Below are 15,679 nucleotides of genomic sequence, written 5' to 3' on the forward strand. Positions count from 1 at the left end.
AATCATATCAAAAAGGAACCAAGTTTAAACATCGAAAGGAGCAACTCGTGCATGAAATGCGGAAATACATTTACGAAAGGGCACTTAAACGTTTGCCCAGCGAAGTACATAACCTGTAAAAACTGTAATTATAAGGGACACTTCGCCAAATTATGTAAATCACGCAATAAGAGACCAACTGTAAATACTGTATCAGATAATTACGTAAATACTGAGAATTGTACATACACACCTCCGGAAAACTCGTGGATGGAAGAAAAAGAATCGTGCGACGTTATAAATGCGTGGAATGAGTACGGACAGAGCGACGATGACGATTTCTCGGTGTTGAGCGTCAGAACTATTTACGACAATAATGGTCTCGAAACAAAAAAAACTCCTGAACCTAGGCATCGGCTGGGACATGATTGTAAAAAGAACATACCTGTAGGTTCAGCAAGCCCTGTAAGTTTTTTAAAACAGAATGTACTACACGAAATTAAACTAAGATACCCGAACCTCAAGATACACCCAGTGGAGAAAAGAATAAAAGACCTATACTGCGGATTCACCAATGATACGATCAATATTTTGGGAAAAATAATCGTCAGAACACAGTCCAATGGGTGGATCAGCGAAGAAACCCCATTCTTCATAACCGGCGGACACGAGCGAAACATATTGGGGAACGACAATTTACCCAAACTGGGCATAGAAATAACGCAGAGGAAATGCCCCCAACCAATCTGCATGGTCAATCAACCCACACTCGAGAGTGAGTACAAAAACTGACCTTCTTTATCAGACAAAATTTTTAACGAGTACAAAAACTGATTCACTAGAGTGGGGAAAATACCTAACGATCGAAAGGTAACCCATTTTCACACACCTTTTAAACCAATACAGTCCAAAGGCGGGAGTGAACGAAGAGTTAAAAAGAATGGAAAAAGAAAGTCCAATAATAAAATTAGAGAAAAGCGACAAAGATTGTTTTATCAGCACAATTGTAATCACTCGGAAAAAGAATACTTCAATAAAACTGGCACTTGACTCTAAGCAATTAAATGATCAAATTTTTAAAAATAAGTATCAAATGCCAAATATCCACGAACTGATTGATAACGTGGCGCTCCAAATTTCAGAAAAATCCAACGGGCGAGTGTGGTTTAGTAAATTAGACCTGAAAAACGCCTATAGCCAACTTAAACTATGCGATCAAACAAGTAAACAGTGCAATTTTAGCATAGTAGGCGGCGAAACGACTGGAACGTATCGATTTCTAACGGGATTTTACGGATTGGGAGAAATGCCCAATGAATTCCAACGGGTCATGGACTCACTGTTGAAAAATATCCCGTTTACAAATAGTTACATAGGCGACATCCTGGTAGCCTCGCGTGGATCCCTGAAAGAACACAAATCAATAGTGTACAAAATTTTATCAATATTAGATGAGAACAACATGGCAGTTAAATGGGGGAAATGCGCATTTTTTAAATCTGACATCGAATGGCTTGGCTTCAAGATCTCAGGCGATGGAGTACGACCGTTGGTCGGTAAAGCCGACGCAATAAAAAATTTGCCAACCCCGAAGAATATTTCTGAACTTCGTTCATTTTTCTGCTCGATAAACCAATATGTAAAATTCGTCCCTAACTTATCGACGTTAAGCTCCCCTCTTTGACCTCTTCTAAACAAAAAATCGTTATACAAATGGGATACCAGCCATTCAATAGCGTTTGAGAAGTTAAAAACGGAAACTGTAAGTATTGCAGAAAACAGCCATTTCGATATAAAAGAGAAGACAAGACTGAAAAGGGACGCTTCACATAGCGGACTAGGGGCAACCCTAGAAAAATTACAGGACGACCAGTGGAAAACAATCGCGTTTGCATCCAGATTTTTAAACAACCATGAAATGAAACATTCTACCAACGAATTAGAATTGCTTGGAGTCGTATGGGCTACAGAACATTTCAGAAACTACCTGTACGGAACAGAATTCCAAATAGTAACTGATCACAAAGCATTACTGTCAGCACTTTCGGCAAATCATGGAAACAAAACGATGCATAGCCGATTGACCCGTTGGGTAAACAGACTTTTACCATTCAATTTTAAAATTTCACATTTACCAGGAAAGGACATGGGCTTTACTGACCTTTTATCTAGACTTCCTTCGGGCGAAGCCCTTCCAATTTCACATTATGACGACGAATTTGTAGTCGCATCAATCGACAAAATTCAGAACATTTTATCGACTAAACAAGATTCTAAAATATTTACTGTAAATTCTGTAGATAGACCAGCGGCCGCTGTAAATAGTAATCCACGAGTTAATACAATCCCGTCGGGAAACGAAATTTCAAGCAACGTGATTGGTCAGAATCGGTTGAATAGCTCTTTAGCTCTACTCAATCTCAAGATTATTGCTGCTATCATATCTTGTATCGCTCAGTCGATAAAAATTTGCCACAATAATCACTCTCGGACAGAAAATTGCACTACAAATTGCCAACCAGTCGATAATTCTAAATTTAATTTTAAAAGTATTACCTTTTCGGACAAAGTCCTTTTACATTTCTTACTACTAAACAGACACTTCATACCATCTAGCAAAAAAACCAAAACTCCCAATGGACAAAGTGAACGAACCCCTTTTGATCATTCCCGAAGAACATAATATCGCCCTCAAATTCAGAGACGACAGACTTCCACCCGACCACGCAGACCTCTTAAGAAGATATAAGGCCGACCTGAGTTTACCGAATTCCCCAATTCGCCCGGAAAAACACTGTTCGAAGAAATTGCTTCAGATCATGACTAAAGAAGACAAGGTGCTGTGGGATTTGATAGAGACGATAAAAAGGAATCGACCTATGGGCATACACGGGACTTACATGAAGAACTACACCAAAGACCTACACGTGAAGGATGAGCTACACTTTCTAGACAATAAACTAGTCGTCCCAGCTACCATCAGGGGAACTTTTATTTCGATGCTACATGAGACTCACCCAGGACAGTTTGGGATGAAATCCCTCGCCGAATAATTGTGGTGGCCGCATATTTACCATCACGGGAGAACATGTAGCCAATGTCTAAAAGCGGGTAAGAACTTTAAAGTGTTACTAGGCACTCATAATATTTCGAAACTCCCGACGTTGACATTCGCGAACGAAGAAATTAATTTGGAATTTGCGGGACCGTTGGACGCGTGCTGGGGTAACAACAAATACATTCCCCTTTGCATTGACCGTTACACTAAGTTTCCTTCGGCCAAGATTGTCAATAACACCTCTACAAGAAACGTAATTTCACTTCTAAACAATTACTGTCACCTCCACGGATTCCCAAGAAAAATTAGAGTCGACCATGGGTCATGCTTCTTATCACATAATTTCAAAAACTTCTGCGATAAATTTAATATAGAAATTATTTACTGCACTGTCGGAGACCACAGATCCAATGGGCTAGTGGAAAGACTAGTGTACACAATTAAATCGAAATTACTGGCAATGTCATTCGAAGTACCCAAGCCATCTCTAAACGATTCGATTGAGAAAATCATCTGGAATCTGAGAATCTCAAAACAAACTGCGATCGGCCGTACTCCGCTTGAAAAGCATTTTAAAAGAGTAGCGCACACTAGGTAGAAAAATCTTATGTCCAATATTGACCATTTAGATAAAGGGAAGGCTATAATGTCCAAAGAGCGGGCCACTAACTGGGAACTACACGACGGGGCAGAAGATGGCTATTTGGATGAGGAAAAGGTCAGCACGTCGGACCCAGAAGAAAACATGCCACTAGCTAGGACTTTCAGCCTACCCACAACCCCGGACGTCACTATCCGAACATCAGAACCACTGGCAAAAAGAAAAGCAGTAATGGGAGGTAACTTACATAGAAAGGTGTCTAACAGGAAAAATAGAGACCCATATTTTAATCTGGTTAAGAAGGATATCATCGATTCTTCAGAGCACACAGTTACTCTCGACAACTGTCACGTTTTACGTAAATCGGATCTGGCTATAAAAGGAAAAATACTCCCAGGACCCAAAAAGATAATAGTGAATCAGACACCCACTGGGCATAATTTTCATACTCATTCGAGTTTAGCTGGGAAAAGGAAACTCTCTCCACCGAAGAAAGCTAAATCGAGACCCGCTGGTCACTCGAGCCAAGGCACCCCGAGAACGGATAACACCAGAGCAGGGACTAGCGCACCGACGGCGAGCACAGCCACTCAAGACTCTCCAAGATTCTCTTCAGGTTCATCTTCCTTAAATCTAGATTCGTGGGACGGGATAATCGAGGATTACTTTCACGACGTGACCAATGATAACGTACCCCAAAATCCCCATACCGAGTCTAATCAGGGCTTAAGTATTACAGGTCCTGCCGAGTCCCTACTACTGAGCTCAGAAAGGACAGTGAACAACGACCCACGGGAGCTTGTTGTCATCCACGATGCGAATACTACTGCAGGATCACAGGACAATCCAATTATGGTAGACAGTATTCCGGAACAGACGATCAGCGCGACTCCAAAGACCCGAAACTCTAGACCACGCAGAAATGTGGGCCCCCACAGTTTTACGGAAATCGGAGATTTTTAGACGTGGTGCAAGAAAAAGACGACCTAGGGGCGTCAACTTCCTTGTTCTCTCCGACACCGGACTCTCACAGGTCTATTTTCTCGGTCAACTCTCCTTCTGACCTTTTGACTCCATTAGCGGAGGCGCCTTCCAGACAGATTCTCGTCGCAGAAACTACGTTGTCCTGGTCTTCAAGGAACTCCCTCCCGACGGTCAGACTTACAACATCTACCACGAAGACTCACTTTCACGAGAATTCTTCGGACTCAAATTTAACTCACCCGACCTCAAAGGACCCCACGCTAGAGGTGGACAACTATAGCGAGATCTCATCGACTATAGATTCGGAAGTGAGGGCTAAATTGGGCGAGTTTGAAGACCAATTCTTGTAATCGACATATCAATTCAAACTTAACAAAACAATTCTGTAATCCATATTTTACCGCCGGACTTTTTAATTTTACCTGTAGATACAATTGTACATGTTAATGTACATGTTGTGGATTAGTTTTATCTAGTTAGTTACCGTATACTGTAAATTTTGTAATTCTGTATAGCCACCCTGTACATTTGCTATATTCTCTTTCAATTGTGGATTTTATTTTGCTTCTGTATATTTACCCTCTGGGCGCAGTTTGTAAAATTCTTCCATTTTCGGAGTGGGAAAAAGGGTGTATATAGAGTTATATAGTTAGTTTGCAGTTTCATTTTTTTCCCGGTGGGAAATGTTGTGATTTGTTTTTAGTATCTTATAATGACCTTCGGTATTTTAATTAATACCAGTTTAGTTACGACCATCGGTCGATATGAACGGAAGTTCAGTTGTCCTTTATAACGTTCTTAATTCAACTACTTCTTTTTAACGTTTTAACCTTTAAGCTTATGTACATACTTTGTACATATAGAACCATAGAATTAGAATAGTTTATTACCCACCCCGAGAACAAATATTCCGTTACTTTCGTTAAGAACAACAATAAATACTAACCAATCTTGATCCATCTTGAAACCTCTTGTTATTTTGTTCTTGTTAGTGTTAGTGATCAGGCCAGGCCGCCCTTTAACAAGAGAGTTGAAAATGGTTTTTATCTCAAAACTCGCTTTCACCAGTGTTTCATAGAGATTTTTCGTTACCAGGAAATTAAGGGTAGGATTAAGGTCAGTATTAGACTAAGGAGTTGCACGAGCAGAAATTTTTCTATGAGATTAAACTATCGGTCGTGACTCAATACGTTGATTTAAAAGCATTGGTTGAACATATAACTTCTGCTGATGTGGAAAGGAAAAGAAAAAACCCTGAGGTTTCCAGCATCTTTTTCTGTGCAGCTTCAACGTTGTTCATCATATGAACTTGACTATTGACGGAGGCTTGAACTCGAATGGTTTTGGATGGGAGCCTTCATTTGTGCGGACGTTTTGCTTTTGCATGAAGTTATGCGTGATGTCAATGAACGGTATATGTTTTAATTCGGGTTTTGACCTTCAACTCTGGTAAATTGTTTCCTGCAATATTTACCACTGAGTAAAAAATTTGTTACTTTTTTCAAACATGAAATAATGAGGCAAAGTTTAAGAAAACTAAAGCACTAGAAGTAAAGCTGAGTGCTTCTCGAAATTGAAATGGCTTAGAACTCTGATCTACCGCACTCAGGGGTACTTATAGACAGTCTTATGCGGTTTGAGCCAATTTGGTCCGCCCATTCAGTTGAAAGTTTTGGGAAGTTAGTGCACACGCACGAGAGAGCAAAAGTTAATATACAGGGGGCGGATATAGAGATGACATCGCCGGAGAACTCGAAATCCTGGTCGCTCGAAGTTTCTTCCTCTTCATTTTATTTAAGACGCCCAGATTTTTCAGAAAAGCCTTAAGAACCATTGTAATAATTAAGAATCGGCAAAGCGTTATTTTTTGATAGTTGTTGGCGTTATTTTAAAAAAAATGCTTTTTTAAAGTAACATCATGCTGGGCTGTTTCTCAAAAAATTGCCAGAAGCTCTGCAACGCTTTTGTTTCGGTTGAAGATCTCGATCTGTTTTTCAGTTGTTTCGCCCCTGATAATATGTGCAATAATTTGAATCTGTGTGTCTAATTTTACCAAAATTAGTAAACTCATATCAAAATATTTGTAAAAAAAAAAAAAAATTTATGCTATAGTTTTGGCTGTTTTTTTCTCGAAACATTCGACCTTTTTCCTTGCACTAGTTGAGCAAATATTTAGGTCAAATTTAAGGCCATAAAAATCGACCTTTATGTCAGCTAAAGCATCATTCGATTTATTACTATTTTACGATACTTGCTTAAGCAGGCAGATGCCAAAATGATCCCAAAGGGCGCCTAGTCGGTGCCATCTGCAATAACTTTGCGAGAGAGCGTGCTCCTACTGAAAATCCCAGTGTTTTTTTCTTTGTCAACAATAAATCGCAGCAAGTAGCAGCGCATGTTTGTTGTTTTCCCTCAGCCTGTCTCATTGTGTGTCGAACGACTGATTGGAATTTATTTTGAACAGAATAAATGTCGATTATATTCCCACTCTGCATCCTGTCACAACTAAGAAGTCTCTCCACCTGAGATGTGACGACAGAGTTGATCGAAACAGGAGAGTGATATGACGCTCTCATTCTTTCATTTTAGCGGTCACGCTTCGATTAACTTGGATGAAAAATAAATATTTCTGTAATGATAACAACACGAAACATTTGAAAAAATACAAACATCAACCCCCCACCCCCTACTCAGAGTCTCTCGAATCGATGCCAACCCTTTCTCCCCCATATAACCATCCGCGATTGTCTCCTTGGTTTTTTTGAGGCTGAGCGCTGACATGAACTTATAAAGCTATATAACAGAATAAAGCTAGAACACAGATTTCTATCCCCTCTTTGTCATGCTATACTACATATGCAACCTCTCTCGCCCATCTTTTTAGCCCAGTATAGTTCTGTTAAGTACATTTCACTTTTTGCATATTTTACTTTTTCTTAGCTTCTGTGGGGTGTTCGCTGTAAAAGTGAATGTACGTGGGGCGCTTGAACAAAAGTAGTAACAATGAAACAAAAATGGTGGAAAATTGGACTGTTTTTAGCCGTTGCAGATACAAGTGATTAGATTTCTAAGCGTGGTTGGTATTTCGAATAGCTTGCCTACCTCTGTTCTCATTGGCCCAGATAGATAGTTCAGCACACATTCAACCACAGCTTTTTTTTCTCATTTTCTTCTCTTACCATAAAACGCCGAAGACAGTAGCATATACAATGCGCTGGTAAGTATTATAGTAAGTAATATTGGTAGAAGGCACCTTTTACTTAAAAGAAAGAGCGCCGATCACTGAGTAGGCAGAGAAATGGTCCCAATAAAGAGGAATATATTCTACTGCTGTCTTCAGTTTATTATTCCATATTTCCGCGCTTTACCTTTACTTCAGTCAACAGCACGGGAAGAAAAATAAGGACGAATTTGAGAGATTTTGGAAATGGAAATAAAGACAATCTTTCTGGTAAATAAGACCTCCGACCAGGGCTGAAACTGTGATTTATTCAACCTTTTAGTTTTGCTCAACCCTGCTCAAGACAACTAGTAAATCATTTGTTTCACAATTTTATTCGAGTTATTGGACTCAAAATTATGCTAGAAATGATATTACCAAGTCTAGAATCAAGCCTGAGCCATATATTAAAACTTAATTTAATTAAAAATATTTAAGAAAAATTTGTCTTCTTGTTGTAAAATTCCTTTGCAGTAAATGCGTCCAATGGATTGAACACCTTCGACGAATTGTCTGCAATAGATAACTGAACAACAATTTTAAAGTCACAAATTACTAACTTTTTAAATGAATTCCAGTTCGTTCAGAATTTTGTAAGGCTTTTGTTACCATTATTTTTACCAGTGAACGACAGACTTGCCCTGGAAATGAGCAGATTAATCAGAAGTACCTTAATAATGGTGACCGCGATACTTGCCACGACGTCCATAGGTAGGTGGAATTTTCATGGCCCACAATTTTTCAATAAATTTTTTCGTTCTTATGGTTTTGGCAAGGTTTGACTAAGCGTGCTTTAAGGATGAGTTTGAGTAACCATGAGGTCCTGGTTGCGATAACAATTCCCGGTCCAGAAAGATATCCAACTTTACAAAAAAATATATTTTTCGTGCTTTATCAAAGTGTGTTTACACTGGTTAGAGCCAGTATCTTGTAACGGCGAACGAGACTTTTTTCTTACAAATTTCGTGCCGGCTGACACGCGCAGGCTGCCAAGCTCAATTTCTTGAAGTTTCAAATCAAACTACCGAGATTCATATTAGGTAGCAATCAATTCAATTAAATTTCTTGAAAAATTGTTCGTGGTTTTCGCCCATTTTTTTCGTCTCATGTTCTGTTTTTTTTTCATTTGCAATTTATATTACCTGGCACGGTTTTTATCGGCTTACTTTACAAATCATTGACTTACCTTCCAATTTAAGCAATTTTGTACTGTTTTTCAAAGTCTTTCTGTAATTTAAAAGAAATCACTATCTCTTATTTTGTTCAGTTTTTTTAATTTATAGTTTCAGCCTCTGTTAAATTGTTCTAGTCTACTGTTTTTGCGTAGTTTGGGAGGCGCAATCGTTTTTCCATTGTTGGCGTTTCAACAAGGATGTGTTTCAGTTTTGATTATAAAAATTTCTTAGCTCGAAGTTATAACTGACAACAATTGTTTTCGCCTTAACGGGGTAATATCAGAAGTATAATCGAATTGATCACCCATGCTTATTTAACGGTGTTTTTGAACCTCGATCGAGACAAGGTGTTTTTGTTGATCTATGCTTTTTCAACACATTTTCAAGTGTTTTCTCAAATTTTTCTTTTCTTAATTCAATTATTCAATTCATATTATATTGCAATGTCTTAGTTGTATTCCAGGTAGTGCGAGCTTCAGTGATACGGAATAATGTGAACCTGCAGATCTTTGAATTTCGAATTGCTTGTCAATTCAATAAACACAGTAACTTTTGGATAGCAAACAAATAGAAAGTATAGTAAAAAGTTTCCTCCTTTTTTCTGTAAAAAACTACCTTCAGCTGTCAGATTCAAAAAAGGTTATTTCACACATCCTCAGAATGTATAAGTTTTGGGTTTCGCAACGAGCCGCAGATATTTTTCCGGGCGTTAGCAAGCTGAACCATTATGCCCAGCTCAAGTTGCCGCTAAAGAGAGGGTCTTTCGCCGTGGTAAATGTTATCGATTTTTCCAAATTCACCGATGAAGTCTGCATACTTCTTTTAGAAGCCTCGTTGCCGCTGCACATTGAAAGGAACGTTGGTAATGCTCATATTAAAAGTAGGTGACTGTGTCCCCGATTGTATGGCAATTTATGTGCGTTGACTAGTTAGAGTTGTCTAGGTATTTTTTCAAGGCAAAATGAAAATAGCCCTTTGCTATGAAAATAGCACGAAATGTCCCGACTACACAAAATTTTTAAACTAAAAATAAATAGAAGAAAATAAAAACTTCAAAACTTCAAAAATGTTTCTGAAATTATTTGTCGATTTTGTTTTAGAGCTTTGTGGTGGTTACTTTTTAGCTAGCGGAAAGAGAATGAAATGGTTAAACAATTGTAAAAACCAGTTAATAAAACATAAATTTTTGATAACCTTCTACCAGAATTAATTGGAAACTCAGCAAGTGGTTGAAGAGCTACAGGACTCTTTGAAACAACTGTCAGCTTGAAACCACTGTTATCTAGTAAAAATTTTACGAGCCAAAACGCAATCATCAACTGCTGTGACAGACTGGAAGAGTGGACAAAATCAAGCAAACAGAAACTTTCGTTAATGAGTTTCATGATTTAGGATTGGCACATGCAAATAAAATTTCGTGTTAGCTCCAAGGCTGAAATTTCGATGCCGGAAGATCACCACTTAGAACCAAAAAACAGTTTAATGTATTGGCATTGCTTCATACCCTTTTCTATTAGGCAGAGGATCTTTCTGTGTTCGGCGCTGCAAAAATTTCAATTGTTCTTTAGCTAGTGAGTAAACGCGCTGTGGTGAGACCTTGTTATTTCACAAGAGAAAAGGCAAAAGGCTCATCTGATATGTTGTTCCATCAAGAACGAAACTATTTTGCATAAAGTGGAGAAATTTTTCTTTTTTTGTTGAGTGCTGAGGAGATGCTGATTCTGATTGCTTTCTCGTCTCTTAAAAACTTTACAGATTTTCAACTAATTCACTTAATCTGGATTGATCAGAGTATTTCGTATCATCGCAATTATTTGTCTGATGTGGAGATTTGTCACTGAGGAAATTTTGAATCATCGAACCAGTTGTAGTCCAACCTAGAATTTATCGAAATGACAATCAATTGGTTGTTTTTCACTATCACCTTCGGCAAGGATTCAAAAGGCATCCACTGCGATCAAAATGTTGATATTGTTGTATTCGAAGTAAATGTGGCTCAAAATGGTTGAAATGAGCAATTTTGTTGTATAGTTGTTTTAAAAAAGCTTTTCAAATGACGATTTTCAACCCAGTAATAGCTTGATTTAAGAAGAAGAGATAAAGCTTCCAATGCTCAAGTTTAAAAAAGAAGTGCCTAGTATCCTTCGAAAAGGCGCCATGCACATTCAAAGTGATTGTATGCGTTGGAATGCATTGTAGCTCGTCAGCTGCTGCTTGTCAGATGCACGCATAACGGCTGCAAATGTTCATATTTTCGTGACACCTGCATAAATTGTTTTCATTAAAAAGAACTACGGGCATAAATTGAAGTTCATTTTTAACTTGATAGAGTGCCTCCGGGTTCAATGTATCGCCACTAAATGGAGTTGGAACAACAGGGCATCAACACTGACATTGCTTAATTGTTGAATATTTGGAGATTTATCTGCAACTGTTTTTGTTTCATGCAACAGTAAGTGGTGTTTTTGCCACAATTATTGACTGTGCATCGGTATTCAGATTTACAGTCATTCAACTTGTGACCATACAAATAGTTGAATCAGAGCGAATTAAGTTTGACCGAACTATTTTCGTTTGTCAATTGAGAATTTTAAAAACTTCCGTCAACGACCTAAATTGTAGTTTTGTTGATCAGCCGGGCCAATAAGAAAAGTCGAGTTGGTTTTCCGTTAATTTGAGGTGAAAGAATTTGTTTTTTTGATGAGCTTCCCATTTTGTTGATTTTGAAATAACCTTCAAAATATGATCTACCTCTAAATGATTCACCAGAGTGCAATTTTTTGTTTTCAGAGGCTTTTGCATAAATTTTGAGCCAGTTAGAGAAGTCAATCAAAGTAGCGTACTCTAAGCCAAGATTGCAAAACCCTTCTTTTTTCAAAATAATCCCGGGAAGAAGTTTTCTCCGAGATATTCTTGAGAGCTTAATCGACGCAAGATCTGCGTCATAATTGCTTGCCTAAAGCTGTTTACAAGCTTTCGAGGAAAGGCTGCAAATTTCACAAAATGAAAGGATTTCTCATTTGAGGTCGTTCGAAATCCTTGAGTTGCTCAATGAAAGCTGAGACTATAACTTCGTGATTTCCAATTCGTCGAGTAAGTTAAACAATTGCTTAGTTGTACTGACTGAAGCTGTAGCGAATCTTTCAATCAAACATTCGGCGTCTTCAATGCATAATGATTGCAAATACTTTTTCATTTCAACCGGAGCAATTTTTGGAATGTTTTCAACCGCAGTTCGCAACAGTAGAAATCAATTATTCCATTTGTGAGGATCTTCATCAAATTTAGACAATTGGATATCCGAAAGTTTGAATCCTTTTAAACTAGAGGAACATGCAAACTAGAGATCTCATTGGGTGCCAGATGAGCCGGTTGACGGTAATGATAACTGCTTACCACTTGTTCAAGTGTGTCAAAAGTATCCTGAATCTATTGTCTGAGAAGAGCAAGCTATCTTGTTTTCTTGTTATATTACCAGCTGATATTCGCGGTAAAAGTATTGTTTGGCCTGAAAACTTTGACTATCTAAGCATTTCGTTGACTCAAATCTGGTCTGCTGATTGGGTCTTTTGTTTACGACTTGAGAGAGTGGGAGCAGAAACTCGAATCTGTCTATTCTTTGGTTGACGGTGATCTTTGATAATTTTGAATGATTTTTCTACACTTTATTAAAGAAAAAGAACTTTTCATTTTAAATCTGTTTCATTAACTTTTTGCAATTGCTGGTTGTTTCTTTTGATCAAAAGACAGATAAAATTGAGGTGAACAAGGAAACAAGCCCGATAACCTTTTCAATTAGTTCCTCCCTTCACCAGTGAATCGACATTGATTTTAGATGAATTATTCTGCTAGTTTTTTCACCTGAATCAGCTCTTTTCAAATTTTTCTTATTTGCTCAAAGTTATAGTCCGCGAAAAAATTTCAAAGCAAATCTGCCACTTTAACTGTCAGTTCTTGAAGTTGTAATTAAGGTACGTTTTGAAAAATGTACAAAAAAAGATTTTAAATAAAAAAATTTGCTGCAAGTATTTCAAAAGAAGCAAAACGTTAGCTACCAGTACTTGGCAAAACTTCAGCTAAAATTTTCATCGTAAAAATCACAATGTCAAAATTGAAAACAAAATATCTTTATCAACAATATTCTCGAGCAGTTCTAAAATTGTAAAAAAAAGTTTCAATTAAAGTGTGTTTTCTCGACTCTCTGAACGTGCTAATTCAGAAAGCCTCAAAACCATATTAGCACGAAAACACTGATTGGTCAAATTTCTGTCGTGAAATGTTCGAGTATCCAAACAATGTCGTTGACTCAAACTTTATGTGCTGACTTGCCTGGCTTCAGCTTGTACTGCGTACTATAGTCGGAGCTTAATCTCGAAGGAGACGTTTCCAGAAGCTGACCGCTTTTTTTCTCGCGATCCTTCATTATTTGTAGCGATTTTCTCGTAGTTGTATTCAAAACAGCTTTTTCATGATTAGTTCTTTTGATTTTGTTGTTTTCCATTTCGGATTGCCTTTTATATACGTCTGTATATGAGGTAAGATTGATCAAGAATCGAATGGGCGGGCTTACATTTAGATCACCATCAGAAAACAATTTTGAATCAACACAAAAACTATTTTAACGAGCTTTAACACTGAGCATGCCTTTTTCTACTGAACAGAGTTGTTTTCAAAAACAATTAGTTAATCTGATTGCTTTGTGATTACTCACTTCTATGTCTCAAAAACTAGCGACTCCGGTAATCAATTTTTTGAGATTTTTTTGCAAAATAGATGAGATCTCTCAGAACAAGTTTATTATTCATAAGAAACTATTCAATAAAAACAATTCATAAAAAAACCAGTTTAGTAATTAGTCTGATCCTGTACATATAGCGCAAAATGTTATAGTCGCTGTTAGTTTTTTTGCATTTAATCAATTGAACGGAATTTTTTAAATTTTCAATGTGTTTCCCTAATTTCTGCAAATGTTGAAAAGAAGGACGGATAAAAATGAGGTGAGGCAGGAAACAAATCCGATAATTATTTTAATTGTTTCCTGCAATATATCAGTGAATCCACAAGAACTCAAGAGAATATCATCTGCTAATTTTCCCACCCTAATCTGTCTCCTTGAATTTTCGCTTCTTCGTCAAAAATTGCAGTTTGCAAAAACACTTCAAAGCAAATCTGCGACTTTAAATGTCAATCACCTTAAAACTGTAAACAAGGTGCCTTTCGAAGAATATACAAACCATAATTTGAAATGCAAAAATTGTTTAAAAATGTGCAAAAGAAGCAAAATTCAGCGAACAATATTCAGCAGAAATTCAGATAAAATTTACCTTGTAAAAACCACACATACAAATTAAAGAAAATATCAACAGCATTTGCCTGAACTTTAAATTCTGTTTTATTATCAACCCTTCATGTTTGTCTGTGGCTGGAAATTCTTGTTATTATAGTACTCTAATCGGCTGAGCCATTAAAAATGTGGGAGCTATTATTCGATTTGTGCAGGACATGATCTGAATAATATATTTGATTTGGCCAATTACCTTAGAAGAAAAAGTGAAAAATGGTCAAAAATGGAATTCAATGAGTTCCACTTCTTTGCACTTCATTTTTATTATATGGTTAGGATTTAAAAAATTCATACTTTCAACCGACTAGTATTTTGTTATCAAAAAAAATCTACATTTTTTGACGCGTGCCCTAAAATTCAATTTTGATTTGAATTTTGTAAGACTTATTTAGCGTCATAAAGTCCTGAAGTTGTGCAGGAAATAAACAAGTTCTGCAGGAAATAAACAACGCACTTTCTTATTTCCATACTTCACATGGCCACCACATCACGCAGCTAGCCAAAAGAAGACGTCAAACTACTGTGAAAATCAGAGTTTCGATTCGATATATTGTGGTACCAAAGGGCCTTAAAGAATCCTTATGGGTCAATCGAATATATAATCGAAATATATTGTTGCCCGGCTTTTTTTTCTCAGTTTGCTAACTTCGGAAAAACTTCATATGTGCACCTGTTAAAGTATCTGAAAAAAGTCTCAGTTTGAATAATTTACCATTTTCTGCACATATCTGAACAGATTGGCCTGTAAATTTCAAAAAGGCGCTACCTATCTTTTGCGCCACTTAATTTAGAGTATTTTCAAGTTTGTCTAATTAATGAAGTGACGGTTGTCTGCTGGCTGGCTGCACACTTCTAGTAAGAAGTTCTAAAAATCAAGCAGCTGAGTCATAGACATGTTTCAAAGTAACTTCGGGTCTAATAAATTTGTCAGGTCAAACAGGCAGTATGTATGTAAACATAAAGCAGTAAATTAAGTGTCCCCTAAACGAATTAAAAGGGACAATTTTGACAAATGAAGTTTCGTTAGCTAGCTTGTACTGATATCTATGTCAGAAATTCAGCATGTTTTAATTGACCATGCTAATCAGAACACATGCTAATAATAAGCTGATGCATCCAAATAATGTGTTAGAAGAAGAAAAATAAATCACTTTTAAGTGTACGTGTACAATGGGTGTGGGATCAGGCGCGGATCTAGTAGGAATTTCTCGAAAGGGGGGGGGGGGGGGAGAGGTGGAGGATTTTCAAAAAAAAATAGAAAAATTTGTCGACCTTTTTTTAGGTCTACCAAATTGATTTTCTGAGCTCTCCCAAAGCA

General features: G+C 37.3%; 2 protein-coding genes across 2 annotated transcripts in view; one reads left to right on the forward strand and one right to left on the reverse strand.

The window, feature by feature from the left end:
- Positions 1-15,679, reverse strand: part of LOC134854890 (endoplasmic reticulum junction formation protein lunapark-B-like) — a 220,391-nt gene that overhangs the window by 117,977 nt on the left and 86,735 nt on the right. The window lies entirely within an intron of this gene.
- The window catches only part of LOC134853907 (neuronal acetylcholine receptor subunit alpha-3-like), a 50,118-nt gene continuing 42,260 nt past the window's right edge, over positions 7,822-15,679 (forward strand). The window contains exons 1-2 of the mRNA XM_063869872.1: positions 7,822-7,839; positions 8,467-8,553. Of these exons, the coding sequence (XP_063725942.1) occupies positions 8,490-8,553 (64 nt within the window). The 5' untranslated portion in view covers positions 7,822-7,839; positions 8,467-8,489. The remainder of the gene's footprint in view (positions 7,840-8,466; positions 8,554-15,679) is intronic.

This window comes from Symsagittifera roscoffensis, chromosome 9 (genome assembly GCF_963678635.1).
Source record: "Symsagittifera roscoffensis chromosome 9, txSymRosc1.1, whole genome shotgun sequence".
In the NCBI taxonomy this organism is placed as follows: Eukaryota; Metazoa; Xenacoelomorpha; order Acoela; family Convolutidae; genus Symsagittifera; species Symsagittifera roscoffensis.